Genomic DNA, 21,713 nt, shown 5'->3' on the forward strand with positions numbered 1-21,713 from the left:
GAGGTCCTAGTTCAGATGTAACATTAAATAAACCAGAGATGGAGAGTTGATGGCTTCCATGTAGGACCAAAAGGAAATGATCAAGCAGCACGCCCTAGCATCCTTCCTCTAAAGAACTCTAGCTTATTGTTATATATCCAATGCATTTGAAACAGGTTGGATGAAGAATATAAATCAGAAATATTGCTCCATTCAGGTGTATAAGAAGATTAGTCAGTTCTCTCTTGCTCTTAAAGAATGTGTTCCTGTTGCTTTGTTAAAGTATTTTAACTGTGATACCAGATTAAGTCTGTATTGTGTTCCAGATGGGCAGTCTTTTAACTAAATCATACAAGCGATTTGTCCAGGAATGACATTTTTTTCCTTTAATATTCTCAGGTTAGGTAATAAAAAGTTATTTGGCCCTTAAATTGTAAAAGTGCCATACTTGTAAAGTACAAGTATTTGTGTTACTGAAAAAGAGTGTACACCTTCAGATGTGCCCACACAATCTGCTACCTAGGAATGTTCTGTTATGGCCTTGTGTGTTGTGTTGTGTTGTTTCAGTGCAGCCTTGTGTGCCTCCAAATTTGCAGAGCAGTGCATATGTATTTTGAGCAAACATTGAGATATTATTTTTTGGTCAGTTTGCAGAAATGTACAAAGGCTGGAATACATATACTTTAACAACCCATAGTGGTGTATCTGAACCAGGTGCCATAGCTTAGAAGCTCTATTCAAATTGATTGTGAGCCATGAACTCTGTGGGGAACTTGGAGGGTTGCAATCTTTTAGCTTCAGTTCCTTATATGTTAAATGGGAATATTTATCATCTGTCTCTTGAAATTATTGCAGGGATGGATGAGACAGGATTTGTAAAGTTTGTTTCATACCATAAAGTCCTATAGTAGAAGTTATATCTTTTTCCCTTGTCTCAAGAAGATGGTTCTGTATCCTGTTTGAATTCTGGCTTTTCAAACCTCCCAAGCTGAGGGAAACTTGAAAGCAGAAAGACGTGCCATTATTTAATGATCACTTTTCTCTTTTAGCAGCATTGCCCGTTGCCAACTGCAATGTGTTCCACTGGGTTATTGCAACCCGGAGGATGCTTTCTGTTTAATTATAATAATTGCACTTTTGTTTCCTTTGCCAGCTGGTGATGGAGTTTTGTGGCGCTGGCTCTGTCACGGATCTGATCAAGAACACAAAAGGGAACACTTTGAAGGAAGAGTGGATTGCCTACATCTGCAGGGAGATTTTACGGGTATGTGTCCAGAGTGGGCCAACCAGCCCCCTGCCTGTCATTCACACCATATCTTGCTTAGTCACAGAGCATACATAGAACTGCTCCCTCCAAATGGTGGTTTGTACGTCAGGAACCTGGGTTCAGAATGTATTCTACCTCTCTCTGCTTCTTTCTAGTGCAAATGAAATCCCACCTTTTCCTCTTCAGCTTATCTGTGCTTAAGTATCACACCTGTCCCAACAGCGTCAGATTTTTGTTACAATTGTAATGTTCATTGGTGTCAAGCATGGTTAGGTTCAGTGCAGATTTAACACTAAACCTTGGCCCTGGTCCACCATGGAATGAAGTGGAAATCTGGAGAGGGGAACAAGGAAGAGGAGGAGTGAACATTCCCAATGGCAGCTCTGGCTTTGGAAACCACAGAGTGCAGAGAGCCAGTGTTATGTCTGCACCAGGTCTTTCTTCTCAATCTTGAAGGCTAGAAACAACTTATGACATGTTTCCCAAGGCTTACTGGATAGTCCTAAAAGGAGAACTCTGTAGGTGCCGCCTGTAGATATGAATGATTCATAGTCACTTAAATATTATGCATAATAAATGAATGAGAGTTGGTTAGTTCTCTTCCGTGACTCTTAACCCTGCTTCTTGCAAAGAAAAGTCCTTCTTTGATATTAACTGGGGCAAAGGTAAATTTTAATTCTATTTTTTCTTAGGGAAATGGGAAAGGGTAGGGTGGAGGAGGCATTTTATCAGTCAAGGACTCATACAAGGTACATGCATGTGCACCCACACACACACGAACAATGATCCAAAGTCTCTGGAAGTCTCTTGTGAAAATGAGAAATGGTGCTCTTTGTCAGTGATTTACTACCATCTACAGTTCAAATTGTGATGAGTCTAAGCATCAGGGTTGCTTAAATATGTTACTGATTTGCAACATGGAAAGCAAATTATTATGCAGGACTGCAGTAAAAAAAAACCCTGCTGGTGGGATCGTCAGGTCTTAAGTCTGCAAGTGCACTTCTGCTGTTTCCTTTGTGGAAGTGCATCATGTGTCGGCTTACAGGCCTGGTCTTGCACTGGAATCTTCTCTAAAGAGCACATCAACCCAAAATCAAACGCAAGCACAGTTTCTTGAACCAGATACGCATCACCCAGAGGATGGGCTAACACTTTCAGAAAAGCATAGTGTAATAATAGAATGATTAAAGGGAGTGATAGGATCCAAGAGAAACAACCGGGGATAGTTTTGTAATTCTATAGTTTTGTCATTGAACTAGTTGTCACTGAACTAGTCACTAGCTCTTCTCAAAGTTTAGCTCTGTGGCTTGAAGTCAACAGCTCTGTCCGGAGGTAACCTGTTTTTATCCTTCTAATCTACACAGTGATCATTCATTCATTCATTCATTCATTCATTCATTCATTTATTATTTAGGAGGCTTCTATGCCGCCCCATTCACCGAAGCCTCGGGGCAGCTCACAATAATAAAAATACATTATAAAAACAATATAATTTGAGTCGACCTGGCCAAAATTGCAAATGGTTTATCATGATGATTACAGCAGTCATGTAATATTCAATCCTGAAAGCACAGTGCTCATGTGGGACCAGCTGTAATAAAGACACATTTGCAGGTATTTAGTAGTCACAAATGGCAAGACAGTTAAATGCGCCTGAGCATGTAAGTGATCAGTGTGGCCACTTGGTTTTCAGAAGTGCATTCTTCTAAATGCTTTTAGATTCCGGCAGGGTTAAGTCCCTGGTACAGATGAAGGCAAGGAAGGAGCAAAATGTTACCTGAAAATAAAACGAGCTCTGAAAGAGTCCCCAAATGATACTTGCTGTCTGAGGTGACAAAGTACTTGCTCATTTACAGTAAATACTCCTGGCTGCAGCACTTTAGCAACTTGATATGAATGGCAGGAGACACTGCGGCTAATCAACTCCCATATTGACTTTTTATTCCTGTCTCAGAAGCCACAGTTTTGCAGGCCAGAGTTTGCATGTACAACCAGGAAGTGAGTTTCCTAACACTGGCCAAGCAAGAGCTGTGAGTCAGGTTCTAACTGCTGACTTGCTCAGCTAATGCGTCATAGTTTGGATGTCAAAAACTCAGCCAGTTCTGTCAGTTTGCTTGCTGGATATGCTGTCATCTGTAGTATGGTGGTTCCACAGTTTGCAAAAAGTGAGTGTGATTTATAGCAGGATCATTTAGCCAATGGCTCAGCGCAAACTACCAGTGCCCAAACTCCTAAGCATAGTTTGAGAACACCCTGTGGGCTTTCTTCCTTTCTTCTATCACTCTCATTGCATTTGCTTGAGCTTTCTTCCTTTCCTTGAGTTTCAGAGCCAACTATGCCAACTCTTGCTTGCATCAACATTTTGGCTAAAAATAATTAGCTAGAAGCAATACCTTGAAGCCATAGTCGGAAATAGGTTTCCAAATTTTGCTTTTGCATTATGCTTGAGGAAATGCAGTGCAACATGCTGCTAAGCATTGTTATCCTCAAAGAAAGCCCATCCAGAAGGGGAGAAGAAACAAGCCCACAGAGTGCTTGTAATGCCCCGGCTGTATTTAGCAATCGGGCAATGTGACACCCAACAAATGAGTCTTAAATGTCCATGTCTTTAGAAGGCAATACGTGTGTTATTTTAACCACTGAGACTGGGATCTCCTTGGCAAATCCTAGCTTTCTTAAGTAGAGCTCACCGTGTGAATTGGAATCATGATAATCCCATTTTATATACTGAATAATACTAGAACAGGCCTACTCCACTTGTGATGTCTCAGGCATGTTTTATAATCTGTCAGTTCCTTATTTTTGTCATTTTCAGGTTGCTGTCCTGTGCACACCCTCCTGGGAGTAAGCCCCATTGAACACAGTAGAACTTAGTCCAAAGTAGTCAAGTACAGGCAACCGGACTGGGAAGTTTATCAAGCTGCTGCTGGGCTGCACTGAACTTGGTGGGTTGCAGGATGTGCAGGCCTGAAGAAAATTATGCAGCTGGTAAAGGCAAAAAAATCTTCGGGTTACCCGTCCCACGTGCAGAAGGAATGTCAGATAAAGAGAGCCTCTTAATTTTGCTTTACATGCATTTAGGTCACACAAAACCTTCAGGACCGGATGAGGTTTCTGACTGCACAAGACTCTGCAGATCTAAATTGTAGCCTATGTTGATGTTCACAAACCAGGAGCACTTGGTCTGCGGTTAGTAGTGGGAGGGGTTCAGAGCTGTGTTCTGCCCTCTCCTACGCATTTGGGACCAAGTGCCTCCAAAAAGCCTGCACTTGTGGCTCATTCACTTGGTTCCATTTATTTATTATTATTATTAATTTATAATATTTATAGCTCTCCTGCCTACCCATAGGTATTCAAAGCTACACAGAACAATTAAAAGCAGAATAATGCTCTATTTAAATTTCAAAATGCATGTAAAAATCTAAGCAGTAAGCAAACAACAGCATGAGCTCTTGATAGCACAAAGCCAACAGGGTAGAACAGATGTACAAAATGCAGCACTAGAACAGTTAATTAAAAGAGAGAGAGCAGTAGCTTAAAACCGCAAACAAACCTAACAGTGGCAATCTGAACAGCAGACAAGAATGTCCAGGTAGGTCTCAGCTGCTGGAAGAAACCTCTTAGGGAGATATCATGGTGACATCTTTTAGCAGGAGTTTCTCAATATGGATGGGCTAGCATAGAAGAGATACTTCTCTCCTATGGAAATCCTCCCAGGATCTTAAGAAATAGGAAAGAACACTTGGGGGAAGATTTTTCTCAGAAAGAACAGGATATGCAGAACTTTACATTAAATACCAGCACCTTGAAGCAACAGGCAACTCACGTTCTTGGTTGTGTTCTCTGTGCATCATACATATGGGTGCTGCACCTGCACAGTGCCAGGTTTGGGAAGATTCCTCTAGCTCAGCCTACAGAAAATTCTGCACCGTCTGGAGTCTCTGAGCCATCTTAAAAGTAGGCAGGCTGGCAAGCAAAACACTGGAAGGACTGTTCTCCACTACCCAAGCAGGGCCTTCTATCTCCAGTTGCTCTGCAGGAACGATTTCAAAAGAGGCAAGCAGGCAAAGATAGGATAACCTCAGAGACCACTCTAGCTCAATCAAACTGCTTCCCATTAAGGGCCTTGTGCCACAACCACCCTGTATGAAAGAACCTGGTGTCTTAGGTTCTTATATTTTGATGTTAATGTATTTTCATTCTTTTTACTTGTCAGTTGCTTGAATCTTGGAATACAAATAACTATGCTAAATAAATATAAATATAAAGGAAGCCCCCGCATATTGCAGTAATTTAACAAGGTGGTTAAGAAGATGGGGGACTTGCCCAAATTGCTTTCTGGGAAGAAAGGCCATCATGGTCAGCCCACCAGAAGTTGGGCAAAAGCACACCCAGCTACTGCTGCCACAAAGCGCCCTGTACAACTTGACACAGAATGTCTGCTGCAGTACATGTTAGATGGTTCTATTCGGAAAGTCATGCCACTTTGCTTAAAAAATTAATGCCCGTTTGCGTGGTGTTGATAACTTTGCTATAGTCACTATTGGTTATAAAAAAGAAATAACTATAATAAAAACTTTAAATATATATTTTAAAAAGTTAATCCAGAATAGATCCAGCAGCACCCTTCAATCTATGCAGAGAATTTTGTGCCTTCCTCCCTTGATCCCCTGAAACATTAAATAACTTCCTTACTGTCAGCTGCCAAATTCTCTTTGTGAGGCTGGAACCCTTAATTAGTGCCGTTGATTCAATTCATTATCCTCTTAGCTTTGTGTTTTATCACTCTGTGCAGGACATACTATGCTTACCGGGGTGTACTGTCTCCTCCCCACAACAGTTTGCATATTCATCATTTCTATATTATTATATTACATTGCATGGCACTGCATTGCACTGCACTAGATATCTCAAAGCTTTACTCAGTCTAGAAGTTAACATAAAGAGGAACATGGAAGAAAATTTTCCTGCCCTGTACCCAGACAGCCCATCCCATGTTGTTGAGGAAGTGCTCCCCACTGGGCCTTTCAAAGAGACTTTTGGGGAGGTGGCAGTGGCCACAGGAAGGAGAAGGGAAAAGGCAACTTTGCTTCTATGAATTCTCCTCCTGTTCCAACTTGGATGCCTTCTCATATGGACTGTGAGGTGGCTGCTCTCAGCAGGCTGTCTGGTCAAGTTTCTATAGAGACCCTTTACCTTATCCACCTAGTGTGTGTGGAAAAACTGGGTGTTCGAAGCCTACCTGTCCCTTGGATCCTTGGCTTTGAGATCTGCCAAGGCTGAACCTTCAGTTTGGGCCTCAGAGGACCTTAATGCCTGAGGCTTGTAAAAGTAATTGTGCAGTCTATGGACACAATGAATATTTCCTCTAGTTCTTTCACATTAGCAACCAGCTATTACTAAGGAGGGAAGTGTTCTTATGTGGAAGGAGTTTAAGGACTCTTGATTTGCTTGTAGGTGTCTTCGAATAAAGTGCAAATTCAACAGATGGGCCTTCACACTTTGCTTTAAAAAAGAAAATAGAGAGGAACTGATTTTAACTGATTAGAACCCTTGAGCACTGCCTTTGAGTAAAGAAATAGTGAGTGCTTGCTCTCTCTCTCTCACTCTCTCTCTTGCTCTCTATCTCTTTCTCTCTATGCCCTAAATCAATTTGAGCCATTTATTTTCAAACGTAAGTTTATTTATTTGGATTTTCAGCTCTACAAGAGGCCATATTTGCAGAAAAGCACCACCCACCAACTTGGAGGGAGCAGTTAGTGGGGGGCGGGGTATGCATTAGTTCTAGCACTGATAATCCCCTTTCTTAGGGGCAGTGCAGGAGTATCTGGGGTCAGATTCCGTTCCCCCCACCTTCAAACAAATAATCAGTGCTATCTGTAAGAGTCACATTAGAGCTGTGGATACTCAGCCTACCTGGATTACCAGATTTATGTATGAAGCAGTGTTGTAGAAGAGCCAACTGCTTCTCGGGTGCAAAGCCAGGCTGGCTAAAAGCAGGGAAAATACAGCAGGAAGTGGGATGAGGTCTCACCAAGTTCCATATGAGGGAAGGGGACTTATGGGAATGAAGCAGGCACACCTGTGTGACTGTTCAAGGGGCACTACCTTTATTTGCTACTGAGAAAAGTGTAAGGTGTTTGTTTTGTTGCTAAGTCATGCCCGACCCTTCACAACCCCATGGACAACATTCCTCCAGGCTCTCCTGTCCTCCACCATCCCTTGAAGTCCACCAAGGCCCACACCGACCACCCTAGTGACTCCATCTAGCCACCTCAACATTCCCAGCATTAGAGTCTTCTAGGGTACTGTTCTGAAAAACCTGAAACCATGTAGGATCTGGATACCTGAGAGAGCTCCTTCTCCCTTATCACCCTGCCTGGTCGCTGAGGTTATCAGATAGCATGGTCCGGGTGGTTCTACATGGACCTATGGGCCATTTGGAAAAAGATCCTTCAATATGATAACCCTTCTTTCTGTAGAACTCCCTGCCTCTGGAGGTCAGGCAGGTCCCAACATTGTGCTGTTACTGGCCTCTCCTGAAAGCGTCTTCATTTCAGGAATCCTTTCCTTGGTTGACTTCCTACGGCTTTTATTGATATGCTGCTTTTTATACTGAGTTTATTCTCTTGATCTTCTTTTGCCTTTTACTATTTACTATACTATCAAGAGTCTGTGCAAGTATGGATCAGTATCTGAATGCTATATTTAAATAATATGTCAGTTCTGCTGGCTATCAGGAATACTTTAGGGAGCTGGGCTGGATTACCCCGTGGCAACTTTGGAGGTAAAGACTGAACTGCTGCACAAAAAGAGAGGAGGAAATGCATCCAGACAGTGCAGTTCGTGGACAGAAGGAATTTAAAGCAGTGGGTTAAATTTAATATTATGCAAGCAAAAGTCAGCTGGTACAGTGGGAGTTTTCTCTTACTCTGCTTGTATCTCTATGCACTGCCCAAATTTCCTAGTCTTTGGAACATGGGGCTCATGGAGGATGGCAGGGTGAGCATGGGATAAGGACTGGATGAGACCCAGTATTCAAATTTTTCCAGATGTCCACTTGAATAAAGGAGCGGGGTAAAGTCTTTCAAATAAGAACTGCCAAATACTTGTAGGTTATACTCATCTACTCTGACACTACAGGATTTCAGATATTTGATGTCTCCTGTGGTTGTCAATCCATTTTCTAACACACAGTGATGTGCTTTTTGAAAATGTTTCTGTATTGGAACATTTACTAACTACTGAAGTAACTGGGATTGACCCATGGCTCAATAGCTGAGCACAGGCTGTGAATGCAGAATGCCCTGGGTTCACTTTCTGATATGGCTAAATTATTATTTTTTTAAGTGGTAATCGTGGGTGGCGAGATTAACAAAGAGTTCTAGCTGAGACAATGGAGGATGCAAGCAGAATGGGGCTTGAATCCAATCCTCTAATACAGTATAAGGCAACTTCATATGCATACATGCTAGAGAATACATTTAAAGCCCCGCTTTGCAGCATGCCATGTAATGAGAAACATCTTTGTTCACAATACAGCCAGGTTTCTTTATCCTTCTACAAAATGGAACCTTGATGTAGAGAAAATAAAATGACTAATAAATGCTGGCAGTAGAGAATGAAAATAATTTTCATCTTGAAAATATGAATGCTAATGTGAATCTAAAGCGGATATGAATGTAGTCATGAAAGTAAACCATACTTTACTAGCATGGCAATTTAGGCAGATATTTTTAAACCTTCCAACATGGGTGTGAAATAGAAATGGAGCATAGAAAAAAAGAGAGAAGAATTAATGGTCTAATAAAAAGGTACAACTACAACCTAGTCTACTTCTAACCTTTAAGACAAGCTTTTAATATGAGCTATGATTCGATTAGGGCAGCATTCAAGCTATATAGCAATTTGTGTGCTTGTGTAGGTTCTCCCACCACTTCCCTTCCCTTCCACTCCAGCCTTTGTTTCATCATTCCTTAATGGAATCTGGAATTTTGGTTCACAGACAGTGGGAATAACAGTAAGAATTTCTTCTTGTTAGTATTTCAGATAGCTTTCTTGAAAAGTGGCTGTACCATCCCCTTAAAACACGATTACATCTCTCCTACTGAATCAGGGAGAGCTAAAATTAAATTACTCCAACTGGATCTTTCTTAGAGTTTACACTGTATATCTAGGCATATATGACCACGTGTTTGTGTGACCGGATTTATTTTTATTACCCTATTTCTATACAACCATTCATCATAATTGATTTCAGGGTAGTTTATAATTTAAAAAGAAAAATCCACTTTAAAATGCAGTAGCTACAAATGCAGCAGATAGAGCTATCTGCTTTACATATGAAGCAATCTTACCCTGGAAACAAAGAGAGGCTATTAACGATTAATAGCATTATTGTAGCATAAGGCGCAGTTAAGTTTCTTCCACAGTTTTAGGCAATTAATCAAGGACAGTAAGCAGTCCGAACAGTACGGGATCCATTGAAGAGCAAAGAAGGCACAGCCAGAGCGAATCCATAGGCATTGTTCCAGGCCACTGGGCCTGGAACTGAAGACATTTAAGCATGAGCCTTAAAGGCCTGTAGGCCGGGGGCGGAAGAGACACATGGGGTAAATGTCAGATGCTTGAGAGCCACAAGCGGGTGCCTGTGGGCAGTGAACAACAGGCGGAGAGTGCCGAGTGTGGGCAGTGGGTGGCAAGTGGCCACCCGTGAGCGCTGCAGCCCGTGAGTGGCAAGCCACAAAGCAAGCTCAAGGAGCTGCATGCTGCAGCGGTGCCTCGGTTTGGCCACCCCTGCTATAGGGCATCAGCTGGGCAAGACTGGAGCATCTCCTTTCTCGTGATTACTCATCCCCTTTACACCTGAGGAGTCCTTATTCCTCAGGCTGATGCTTAGGGCCAAGCCTGATCCTTTAGCCTCTTGAGTTTGCAGGGACTAGATGGCCACTCGGTTTCCACTTCTGAGTTCAAAGTAGGGAATAACTTGACCATGGGGAGTAGGGGTAGCTGTTGTCTCCCCAGAGGACCCCGAATCCCCCTGATTTGCCGTCACCACATTTTCATGAGAGTTTCCAGCTCATTGCTTGAAGGAAAGCACAGAAAAGAAATGTTGCATTCTGTCTACTCATCTTTTTAAAAAAGAAGACAAAGAAATGTAATGTCTTTCTTACTCTAGGGTTTAAGTCATCTCCACCAGCACAAAGTAATCCATCGTGATATTAAGGGACAGAATGTTTTGCTGACAGAAAATGCAGAAGTTAAACTAGGTAAGTCTCTTTTCTCCCAGTTTGTGAAAAATAAAGGAAAGCATAGAATCAGGCTTGCTAAAAGGATTTTATTAGTTCTGCCCTTTTAATGAATTTGATCAATTTTCTAAAGTCAACTTGAGAATTCCTCTAAGGTCTAACAAGTAGAACTGGATGTCATTTTTGCATGCCAATACATTTATTTTAAACAATTTGAAAATAAGGTCCAGGAATCTTCATAGGTGTAATCATGTGTAAGAATATAGAACCATGTGAAACCAATACTGGAAACTATAATTGCAATTATTTAAAGTCTCTTATAACCACAAAACAAAACCTGGATCTTATTCATGGGTAGTTTCTTGGTAGCTTTTGCTAAAAATATGGAACATAAAGAGACTCTGATTGGGAAGATCGTAGTCAATTTTTTTTGGAGGGGGGATCTTTTTTCTGCTCAGCATAGTTATTAGTGCCCCCCTCCAGTTGTAACTCTTAGATGTATTTCTCTCTCCAACCTTGCCCTTTTAAAAGTGAAATTCAACTGTTCTTTCAAAGTCTCTGACAAATATGTGATGAGTAGAAGATATAAACAATTCTAGCTACGAAGATACACCTATCTAATAAGTTTGTAAGTTAACCATTAAATGGCTCTTGAAAAGTGGTCAGATTGCTGAGGGAAGAGAGAGAGTGGAAAGTAATTGAACTAGAGTGTAACAGAATTCATTGTGTCAATCAAGACTAGCTTACCTGACATGAACAAGTCAAAGATCTCAGTACAGAAGTCACTGCTTTAAAAAGGCCACTGCCTACCAGTGTTGCATCTAACTATGTACCTGTTGCCTGCTGGATGGGGTGACTATCACAGGGCAGAGAAGCATCATAGAAACTCTAGGATTAGGGACTAGGAAATTTCTAAATTCAGTATGCTTGTGATTAAGCTGGGCCAAGAATTCCGAGCTTTACTTGGATAAGAGTATCCAGCAACCAGGGAAATACTTATGACCATATAGTATGATGTCTATGAGTCCTTAGCACAAGCAGCTGAATCTTAAAGTGTCTTCATTTTGAGCCCAAGTCTTTGGCACAGAGGTGGGCTGCCCTCAGTGCCTTAAAACTGCTGCTGTACCACCAGCATGCGCCTCATTGTAGTGCAATATCACCCAAACACATCCTCCATGCGGTTTCTAGGAGAGCAATCCTGCATTAAGCCTCGCTGTTCACTCTCCATGTGCCTTGTGGGAAGTGTAGTTTATTTCCTCTGCTTAAATTTGGCGGTACAGCAGCGACTTTGGAGGTGGGTAGGTGTGTAGGCCAGGGGTGGAGGCGAACCTTCCCTGGGAGTTGCCTGCCCCTGTTCTAATAGATGGCCTTACTCAATGGAGGAAGGGGATGCATTCTTTGGGCTAAACTTTCTCTGCATTTTTGGGCATTTGCATTTTTGAAATGAATTGAGCACTCTTCACATCAAGAGTCTTGAAGCTCTCTGTGAACTTAGGCTTGTCAAACTTAATATTACTTAATTTACACTTCTTATGTGACATGAGTAAAACCCTGTTTTTAATCTATGCCTCATCACTTACTGTTTTTCATTCCCAGTGGATTTTGGAGTCAGTGCTCAGCTTGACAGAACAGTTGGGCGAAGAAATACATTCATTGGAACACCATACTGGATGGCCCCGGAGGTTATTGCTTGTGATGAAAACCCTGATGCCACTTATGACTTCAAGGTATCTAAAGATGTTGGCTAATGCGATCTTTGCTAATCAGCACTGAACCATGAAAGTTAATTACACATGGAAAAGTATAATGGAAGAACTGGCAGATTTAGGACAGGAGCTAAATAATACACTGGGGTAGTTCCATGGGGTGATCAGCCTAAAGGAGCAGGCCAATGATTGCGGCGAGAAGTCTTAACATTGGAGCTGGAACCAGGGTATGAATGATGAATGAAAGTGAAACTAATCAAAAGTTGGGAGCAGCTCTTCTATGAAGACAGGGTTTTAAAATTATTTTTAAATGTGAATTTCACCAAAACAAAGAAATGTACATTAAAAGTACATTAAAAAGAACTTTTCAAGTTTATAATGTATAATAGGTGAATATAATATATATATCTGTAAGCATATATGACCAAGTAATACTACAGGTATCAAAATAAACAGTTTTGCATCAGATTCTGAAAAGGTAGACCAAATGTCCATATATTTATCCATCTAAAGGTGAGATTTAAATACTGCTCATTCAAATACTGAAAGTATTATTACATCTTCAATCCACTGTGTCACAGGAGGTGGGTGTTTACTCTTCCATTGTTGTAATATCAGTCTTTTAGCTGTCAAGAGGACACTGAAAATCTGAATATGTTGTCTTAATACAAAGTTCAAAACAGCAGTGAATAACTTAAAAGAATGTGTGCATCAGTAAATATTAAAGAGCATTCTAATGCTAGGTTTTCCTGTACTATAGCCTGCTCCCCAAAAGAAGCAGCCATTGGGCATTACTGCAATAAGCTTTAGCTGTGTTAAACTTCCAGCTGATTTAGACAAACTCTTATTTAAAAGATGTTGTGGCAATCAATAAACACAAATCAGAGATTTTTGCTGAATAAGATGTATTATAAGATCCATCAATCCTTCTGGCACAGATGCAAAAACAGTGTTTCATTGATCAGGCAAAATAGGACCACCTAATCCTCAATTCAATTTGTTTTTAAGACTCTGTATATCATATTTATTCACTGATAATAAGTATTTATAAGCATGAATTGTAGGTCCGTTATAGCTGCTCAGCTTCATCTAGTGCTTCCAATGGCAGTGGAGGCTCTGAAACTATAAAAGGCACAGGGCCAGATCTAGATTCTAACAAATGTTGCAAGTTGTAGGTTTGCTAATATTGCTATTTAGCTGCGGCAAGCAAGTTGTATTTGGCACACAAAGCTAAAAAGACATAAACTCATAATCCACAGTCACTAATTGATTCAAAAATAACCTGTCTATTCAAGTCCTCCACATAATCATTTTCTTGCCAATTTTTAATTCAAGATTTACCCAGAAAGTCAGTATAGTTTGAGAAATGGGGTCAAACAGGATGGACCAGACATAACACACCCTCTAATACAAGGCAAAGGCAGGTCCACCCTCTTTAGCTGAAAGTTGCATCCTCTCCAATTAATTTCGTTTTGAGGAAGTACACCTGAAAAAAACAAACATTTTTGAAAATAGTTGGCAAATATGAATAGAGGGATCCTGCATTACGTGTATTAGTTTCACCCCACAAACTTAAGAGATGTCCTTGTCTCCATTCCATGATATCCCATTGAACAACTTACTGAAATTTAGCTTGATTATTTGAGATATGTCTCTAGGGAAAATATTCCTAAATAGGTAATGAAGTCTGGACACCATGTGATTTGCCACTGAGTGAATACACTCTGAGGTATAGGGTCTTCAGTCTGCCCCCTTAAAATATGCTAGTTAATAGTTTGACATTTGGAGTAAGACTAAGAAGCTGCAATCAATTTTGGAGTCTGGCCATTGACCTAGGCAAAAAGCCAAGTTCAACTCTCAAGCATTTAGAGCCAATCTACCTGGATAGAGTGGAACCCATTGGAGATGGAAGGACCATGCGGCCTGTTTTTCTGCTACATTTGTAGCCACAAAGGACTCACCACAAAGGGCACCAGTGCTTTGACCTGGAGAATCTTGGTTTGAATTGCAGTCAATCCTGATACTTACAAGGATAGCGCAATATGTAAGATTAATTAGTGGCCAGTTCACAAACCTGCTGAACGTCGGGGCCAAATTCATGTGTTTAAGCAAGAGTTCTTAACCTGCCAGCTTCTATTTCGGAGGGAAAACACCTGTGGGCCAGTTTTCTGTTGAACATTGTATTGACCTGGACTCACAGTACCCAGTGACAGGACTTGGTCCTGAGCTCTGTGGAGTTTCCATGGTCCATGTTTTGCCACTTTGAAGAGGCCTGAAGGCACCTGCTCTTCTCGAGCAGTCGGCTTGTGGAAGAAAACACGCTTTCATAAACTTGCTCACTTACAGGCAGGCAGGCAGGCAGCAGAGGCAGTTCTCTGAGTGAGTGAAGCCTGTCAAAAGCTTGTCCGGGAAGGCGCTCGGCTTTGCCAGCACCAGATTGATTTCTTGTTAATTTTTCTATTCTGAGCACAGTCTGGAGAGATGCACAGTCCATAAGGCAGTCAGTCACTGGAAAGCGAACTTGATATTTGTTGGGGATTTGTCATTGTCATTAAAAGTTTTGGATTTCTGGCCTAGTGCCTGATGGTACTGGACCTCAGCCAATAGTATGAAACCAAGCACTTTAGTCCAGGTTCTTTTTGAAAACAATAATAATTATTTCTAGAAGAGAATGTAGGCATATGGTAAAAGAGGACAAAATAAGTGTAAACACATGCCATTAGGTTTGTACTGTACATCAGAGACTAGACAAACCAGTGAAGATGAATGGAGGGTTTGTTTGAGAATGCCAGATGAAAGAGAGAAGTCTTTATCAGGCATTGACATGAATTAGGGGTGAGGAATCTTTGGTCTGCAGATGTTCTTAGACCACAGCTCCCATAATGTTGACAAATAGCTGTACTGCTTAATGAGAACTGGAGTGCAACAACTTCTGGAGGACCACAGATCCACCAGCACTGACACAGAACAGTAGAAGTGTTCAGACAAGTATCAGGAGCTGACTTTGACTAATATGGAACAGCAGGGGAGAAAGGGTGTTGGTGAAGAATGTATATTTAGATTTATGGACACGCTTTGCCAGGATATTGGCAAAGCTGAGAAGCAGAGTGAAGTAGGAGCAAAGGAGTGAGTCCCTTGGGAAATTACCTAGGGAGCCAGTTCACATAGTCTCTTTTCTCAGTGCTGCACTTCTGTCTCTTTTGCCAGTGTTGGAGAAGTAGAGTATCAGAAGCCCAATCTTGGAAGTCAGTAAAGCTTGACTGTAGATGTGTATTTTCTTGTTACTCGGTTCTTTGATGACTGCGAGAGAACTGTTGTTCCTGGTTCTTGACACAGCTGCTCCCGAGTGTCCTCTCACCAAGTAGCAAATACACTGTCCCCTTGAGAGCAATGCCAAAAAAATGTCTACAAATGGGGAAAATGGGTGTACAGAAGGGAGCTAGCTCTTGCACATTATGGTTTTCCCAGACAGCTTTGTCCAGTTCTATGCAGAGGTGGGCAGAGGACTGGCAATTTTAAGGTTGCCTGGTGAAGATTCTCAAGCACAACATGAGAATCAGACCACCTTGGGAAAGGAGAGAGACATTTCACAGCTGGTGGGTGGTGATGGATTCTTTGACCCAGTCAAGTGCTATACGTTGGAATGCCCTTGAAGACCGGAAGCTTCAGCTACTGTGGAACGTGATGTTATGTTTTGTGGCAGGGCAGGTCATGGGAAGCATACTGCTTTAAACTTGGCTTGACTGCACTGGGTGCCAGCTTGTTTCTGACCCCAATTCAATCTCTTGGTGTGGATCCAATTAATCCTAAAAAGTCTGGGCCCTATGTAACATAGGAGCTTCATCTCTTCTATGCTCTTATGAGCATAGTTCTGCTTTATGTACTTCCTTCCATTCAGCCAGGTGACAAAGAGCACAGAATAGGTCTTCTTTCACAGTGGCTTGTGCAATGTTTTCCCTTGAATAATTTGCCTGCTATTCCTGTAGTGTCATTTAGATAGAAAATTGAAAGCCGACTTCTCCCTGCATGTGAAGAGATTTAACTTTGAGCTGCCCTTAGGAGGGCAGACTTGGATGATATGATAAGCCACTTCTTCATGGTGCAGTTTACGAGCCACTCTACCCTCTGAGGTGCCCAGCAGATGGTAGGGTGCCCCTCTTCTCTCAGTTCTTCTGTGGGTGGCCCAGGGGACACTGCAGGAGGACAAAGACATTTCCCCACAATAGATTTCCAAAGCCCATCTTTATCCTGCCTTGTGAAACTGGAAGCTCATTCAGCCCTTTTGACGCTGAATATGGAATTTGGATGGTGGTCGTGTATCCCAATTATTCCTTAATTTTTGCAAGTGTCCCTGAGTTGATCTTCCAAAGAAAAATCCTCCCATACCTGGGAGCTTTGCATGTTCCCAAGAACATGTAGTGGGGGTTGGGGGGGTGTCTCTTTGGCAGATTAGTTCATGATCTCCAAAAACCCCAATTATTCTGCTGTGAATGGAGTGTCTAAATGTCCATCCCACTCTTTGCCATTAATTCAAATGGGCTTACAAACTTTTTTGGAATGGACCTAGAATACTAGATAGTATATTTGGAATCTAAACATGAACGTTTGTATTGTACCCCATGATATATGCTGTTTTTGACATATTAACATTCAAAATAAGCATGTAGGTTGGGGCATCCTGTTAATCACTGAGGGCAGATTTATGCATTCATATAAATAAATGTGCAGTTTTATTAATTTATTTTGATATAAAAAGCATATCTCTCAATAAACACTCAGTGGCACGAAGAACAGATACAGAAGTCATACTGTGGTAGTTCTGTTTTTCTTTCTTTCCTTTTTTCTTTCCAGAAAGCTACCAAATTTACTTGGAATCCAAAAGAAAGTGGCAGATGATTCCTTCTTGGCAGGAAAATGTAATGATGATTTGTTAGAAGAAGACTTGAGACATCTGCCTTATTATATTTAAATCTTAATCTCTTAACTGTTCCAAACTAGCTGGAAATCTAAGCATTTCTTGTGCAAGTTTCTCAAACGAGAGACATAATCACATATTCTTTTTTGAAACTTTCCAGGCAGATCTTCACTGTTAGTGTGTGTTAGTTTTATACTACTTTAAAAGACATGCCCCCTTTCCCCCACCCCCTGGGAATGCTAGTTTGAAGACTGTGCTCAGGAATGATTTCTAAAGCTCTCTAGCCTGTGTCACAGAATTACACTTCCCAGGGGTTCTTGGGAAACAGGGATGAATACCAAACCAGTTGTACAGGACAGACAGACACCAGGAAGGATGTCTGTTCAGGATGAGTGTTTGGCATCTTTTGTAATTCACTAGAAAATAACTTGATACTATACGCATGGCTTTGCGATATAAACAAGCAAACGTTTATAGCCGGCAAGCAAACGTCTTGTCTGAGAGACAGTCTGCCATACTGCTGCTGTGGAACTGCAGTCCTAACAAGGTTTGGAAAATGCACTTGTCGAGGCTGAAGTGAAGGGACCAGCCGCCAGAACTGTGTGGAAGGAAGCCAGATTAATAAAAAAGGAGAGAGATGGAAAGGGAAGGAATGACTGACTACAGTTGCAAGAAGAGTGTTGCTTCTTTGAGAACTGCAGCATGTAATACAAACTAAGAACATAGAACAAAGCCTATTAATGGTAATTTTAAGTCAGTTTGTATACACTAAAGCAGTCATTTGGCCATGCCTAATGGAATTTTTTCCTCTCTCTTTTAAGAGATTACTTTTCAAGTATCCTGCCAAAGTGTCTTTTACAATTTAGCCTGATTTGTAGTTAAAGATCTGCTGTGCTTCTCAGGGGTCTTAGGCAAAACCCTGCCAGAAGTCTGTGACTGTCTGTTAGGGAAGTGTGTGGAGTCTGATTCAGGGGTGAAAATCTGACAGATTTGCCCCCTGGGATTTTGATTCGACAGCTCTACACTGGCACTTATTGTGATGTGAGTTGCGAGTTCTGCTGGCTTGTCATCTTCTCTAAGATGGGCAGTTTCCACATTTTATAAACAGCATAAAGAAATATACACAAGGGGCATGCTTTGTAACATTGTGCAATTTTATACAAGTTTTATAACTCACTTTTGTGTGTTGTATGCAAATTGGCACTGAAAAGCATTTCAATCTAGCGTGATTTGGACAAGTCCATAGTCTATGCCAACAGTGTCAAGTTTCACACTGCACAAGTTGCCTAGTCTGCACAAATTTCTTCCTTTTTCCTTTTCTTTTGGAAAGTGCAGGCTGTTGCCTGTCTTTTCGGTGAACGTGCACTGCAAACCCCTCAGTTTGGCCCACTTCCAGCCAACAGATTGGAAGCAGGCAGGCAATCCATCGAGGTCAAATGAGATGGACATCCCAGCATCAGGACATCCATACTGTGCTTTAGTTTTGCCACAGCGATTCCACTGAAAAAGGCATCCTCATTAGAACTTCTCCTTCATCTGTAGCTTAGTGGAGCCAGGACTCCCTGGTCCCTCTAAACTTAGGTGCAATCCTTGCATTTATGGGGGAGGGGGATTAATGGGTTTTCCCAGCAACTGTATATTGTTGTGAACCTATCCTTGTAATACAAAGCATGTTCGGCTGGCTTAGTCTTGGAAAGTCTATTAAGACTCAGTGGCTTTAGAAAAGATCTCTTGATGGAGCGAGAACCTGATAGAACAGGGTTGACTTTGAGTGAAAGTATTTCTTCCTTGAGCTCCTTCATGCTGGGCAGAGAAAGCCCTGGAAACTCTTGAGCTGGTGGTCTTGAACTCTTTGGTGTGGCCTGTCTTTCCCTTACTCATGCAATCTCAGGTCTCCGGTATCAAGTCTATAAGCACTCAGCCTTATGATTTGACTCCTGTATCCTTACACTCACCATCAGCCACCACTGAGTTGGATCATAGTCCATGCTTACTATGCAATGCAGCTAAATCCAGAACAAAGGCTTGTAATACTGCAGTTAGGATGGAGAGAATTCACCATCAATATTGGACAGTTGGTGACATCCCTATTGCAAATGTAATATGTAGCCTGACGTCTAGGATTGTTCAGATGGGAATGCCAGTGCTTGAAGTTGATTGTACCTGCCTGGGGAATTTTTCTTCTGCAGGAAATGTCTTATCAACTGGCAGTTTCTTTGGATTCATTGTTTTAAAAGCTATTGGCCTCATTACCTGGCTAAGTGGGACCAAAATTCCTTTTTAGCTGAAAACAGAGAAATGAGTCTGTGCTCTTCATAAATATCTATCATGCAATCAGGTTTATCAATATAGTTCTGTTTACTTGGTTTATAGACTACTTGTGTCAATTCTGAAATTTCACTTTTTAAATAATTTGTTTTTTTCTCTTGTCCCACATAATCCTTGTCTTCAGTTATTTCATAAAGGTTCATCATTTTCTTTCTAAACTTGGAAGTTTTGCATTCTGGCTTGTTGTCTGAGATTTTCCTGGCTACAGTGTAATGGGAAGGACCCCGTTTGCCTGTGATCTCAACCCATGAGTTGTCAGGGTTAAACTTTGAGGGAGCAAATGTCTGCCTTCCATGTTGTCTCTGTTTTGCCTCCATTTTGCAACCACTTTGCTTTGTTTGTTGTAAGGCCCAAATCTGTGTGAAGGGTTATAACAACTCTGAGTTGTTAAGGATTCTAAACCGTGCAACTATTGGGCAGCAAAGAAGTATTTAACTTACCATGCAATGTTGTGGTTGGAATGCTGACCTTTGACCAGGTAGTCTCAGATTCAAATCCCAGCTCAGACATGCAGCTTGTTGGGTACGCATGGATTGGTTGCTATCTTTCAGCCTAACCTTTCTCACTGGGCTATCCTGAGGGTACGAGGAGAGAACCTTTTGATTTGCTGACCACCCTGAGAGTTTTCGTGCTGAAAGCAAGGTATAAAAAAATAACTGTTTCATTTAGTATTATTCCAAAGCACAGAAAAATGTTCCAAAGCAGTACAAAGACAAATTTCATTGGGTAGTCTTGGCCAAATCACCATCATGCAAGCAAATATGTTAGCTCCCACTACTTGCCACTTCCCTGTTGCCTTTCTAAACAATCCAGGAATAAGAAACTATGGTTTAAAAGCCTGGGTTGTTTAACCCTCGACAACCTAGAAACCTGGGTTCAGATGCCGCAGCAAGCAAAACTAAATGAATGGGGAAGAGGAAGCGGTTAGCACATGGAAGGCATTACAATTCCTCACTATGCTCATCCCTGACAACTTGTCAGTTCAGGTTATAAGCAAAGTAGACCTTTCCTATTATGCAAACTTTAATTTTTACTAGTATAGTAACTGCCATTTTAAGGGTAGATGGTATTCTGAATGTGGCCACATCATATATTTATGGTCCATGAAGATTTTACTTTGTTTCATGAGTGTTTTATCTCCAATCGTTTTTGTTTTAATAAAGGTGTTGTGATAAAAGTTCAAGGGAATAAGGAACTAAGAAAATTGGCTTGGGGCAGGGGCAAGGGGAGGTAGAATTCAGATAATTGCCTGTTGCTTTTGCAGAAAGATTAACTGCCAGGCTGTTTGGGTTTTTACATTTCAAAGAGTTATTCCTTTGTTATTGAAAGAGGATCACATTGGATTACATAGCTTCAGTGATCTCATATAGCTTTTTTTTTTTTTCCAGTCTGTTGGGAGGGGAACTCAACTCCACAGCTCTAACTGGGGAAAACAAAAAAGTTGGTTTCTGAAAGGCCTAAATCTTCAAAGTGTGGGAGATCAGGAGTTCATGGACTTAAAAGGTTTTGTTGATTGTTTTTTTCAGAGCGATTTGTGGTCTTTAGGGATAACAGCCATCGAGATGGCAGAAGGAGCTCCTCGTAAGTACAACCCAATTTCACACATTAGCATAATTTGGATTGTTGCTTGTTAGGATTCAGTATGCCTTGGCAGCATTTCCAGTTCTCTGTAATAAACGGCATGTCCATTATCTCCAAGTAAAGTGCTGAAATGAGATAGACTTGGGTTCTGTGGGCTGAACTGGCAGGTTCAAGAGAAGGAACAGATCTCTGGCTGATTGTCTGTCTGTCTATCATCTGTTGATCTATCTCTACATTTCCAGGTTTTCATCATGCTGTAGCTTAACCAAGAAGCAGAACCTCCAACAGGCTTGATTTTTCAATGAACGGTTTTTATGAAGAAATGAAATTTGACTTCAAAAATTGGCACCAAATATAGCTCCAACTCTGTTAGATATCAAGTTCACAGAGCAATTCCTTTTCATTTTCAGACTGAAACAACAGAATAATCCTACAGATATGTGTGTGTGCATGCACAAAACAAAATTATGACCCCAGTCATCTTTTTAAAGGCAGTTGTGCTAAGTTGGCAGCAGCCCAATTCTTCACACTTACGAGCATCATGGCTTCATGTAATGATGTACAGGATTCAGCAGCAGTTAAATGTTAGGTGGTCACTTGACAGTATTTGACTTGTCAATTGACTAACATGCCAACCCTAACACCCATAAACCCACATCCACTCTGCCTGTCACAATGGCAGGTGCTTT

At 41.3% G+C, this 21,713-nt stretch overlaps 1 protein-coding gene across 5 annotated transcripts in view; it reads left to right on the forward strand.

Annotated features, from left to right (window-relative positions):
• TNIK (TRAF2 and NCK interacting kinase) overlaps positions 1-21,713 on the forward strand; it is a 303,045-nt gene that overhangs the window by 170,056 nt on the left and 111,276 nt on the right. For all 5 annotated transcript variants that reach the window (XR_006415147.1, XM_044434575.1, XM_044434576.1 and 2 more), the window contains exons 5-8: positions 1,133-1,243; positions 10,425-10,515; positions 12,091-12,221; positions 20,970-21,024. Coding sequence is in view for 4 of the 5 variants with exons in the window: in XM_044434575.1 (XP_044290510.1) it covers positions 1,133-1,243; positions 10,425-10,515; positions 12,091-12,221; positions 20,970-21,024 (388 nt within the window). In the remaining variant the exon portion in view is untranslated. The remainder of the gene's footprint in view (positions 1-1,132; positions 1,244-10,424; positions 10,516-12,090; positions 12,222-20,969; positions 21,025-21,713) is intronic.

Source organism: Varanus komodoensis, unplaced genomic scaffold, assembly GCF_004798865.1.
Source record: "Varanus komodoensis strain SLA01 unplaced genomic scaffold, ASM479886v1 scaffold28, whole genome shotgun sequence".
Lineage (NCBI taxonomy): Eukaryota > Metazoa > Chordata > Lepidosauria > Squamata > Varanidae > Varanus > Varanus komodoensis.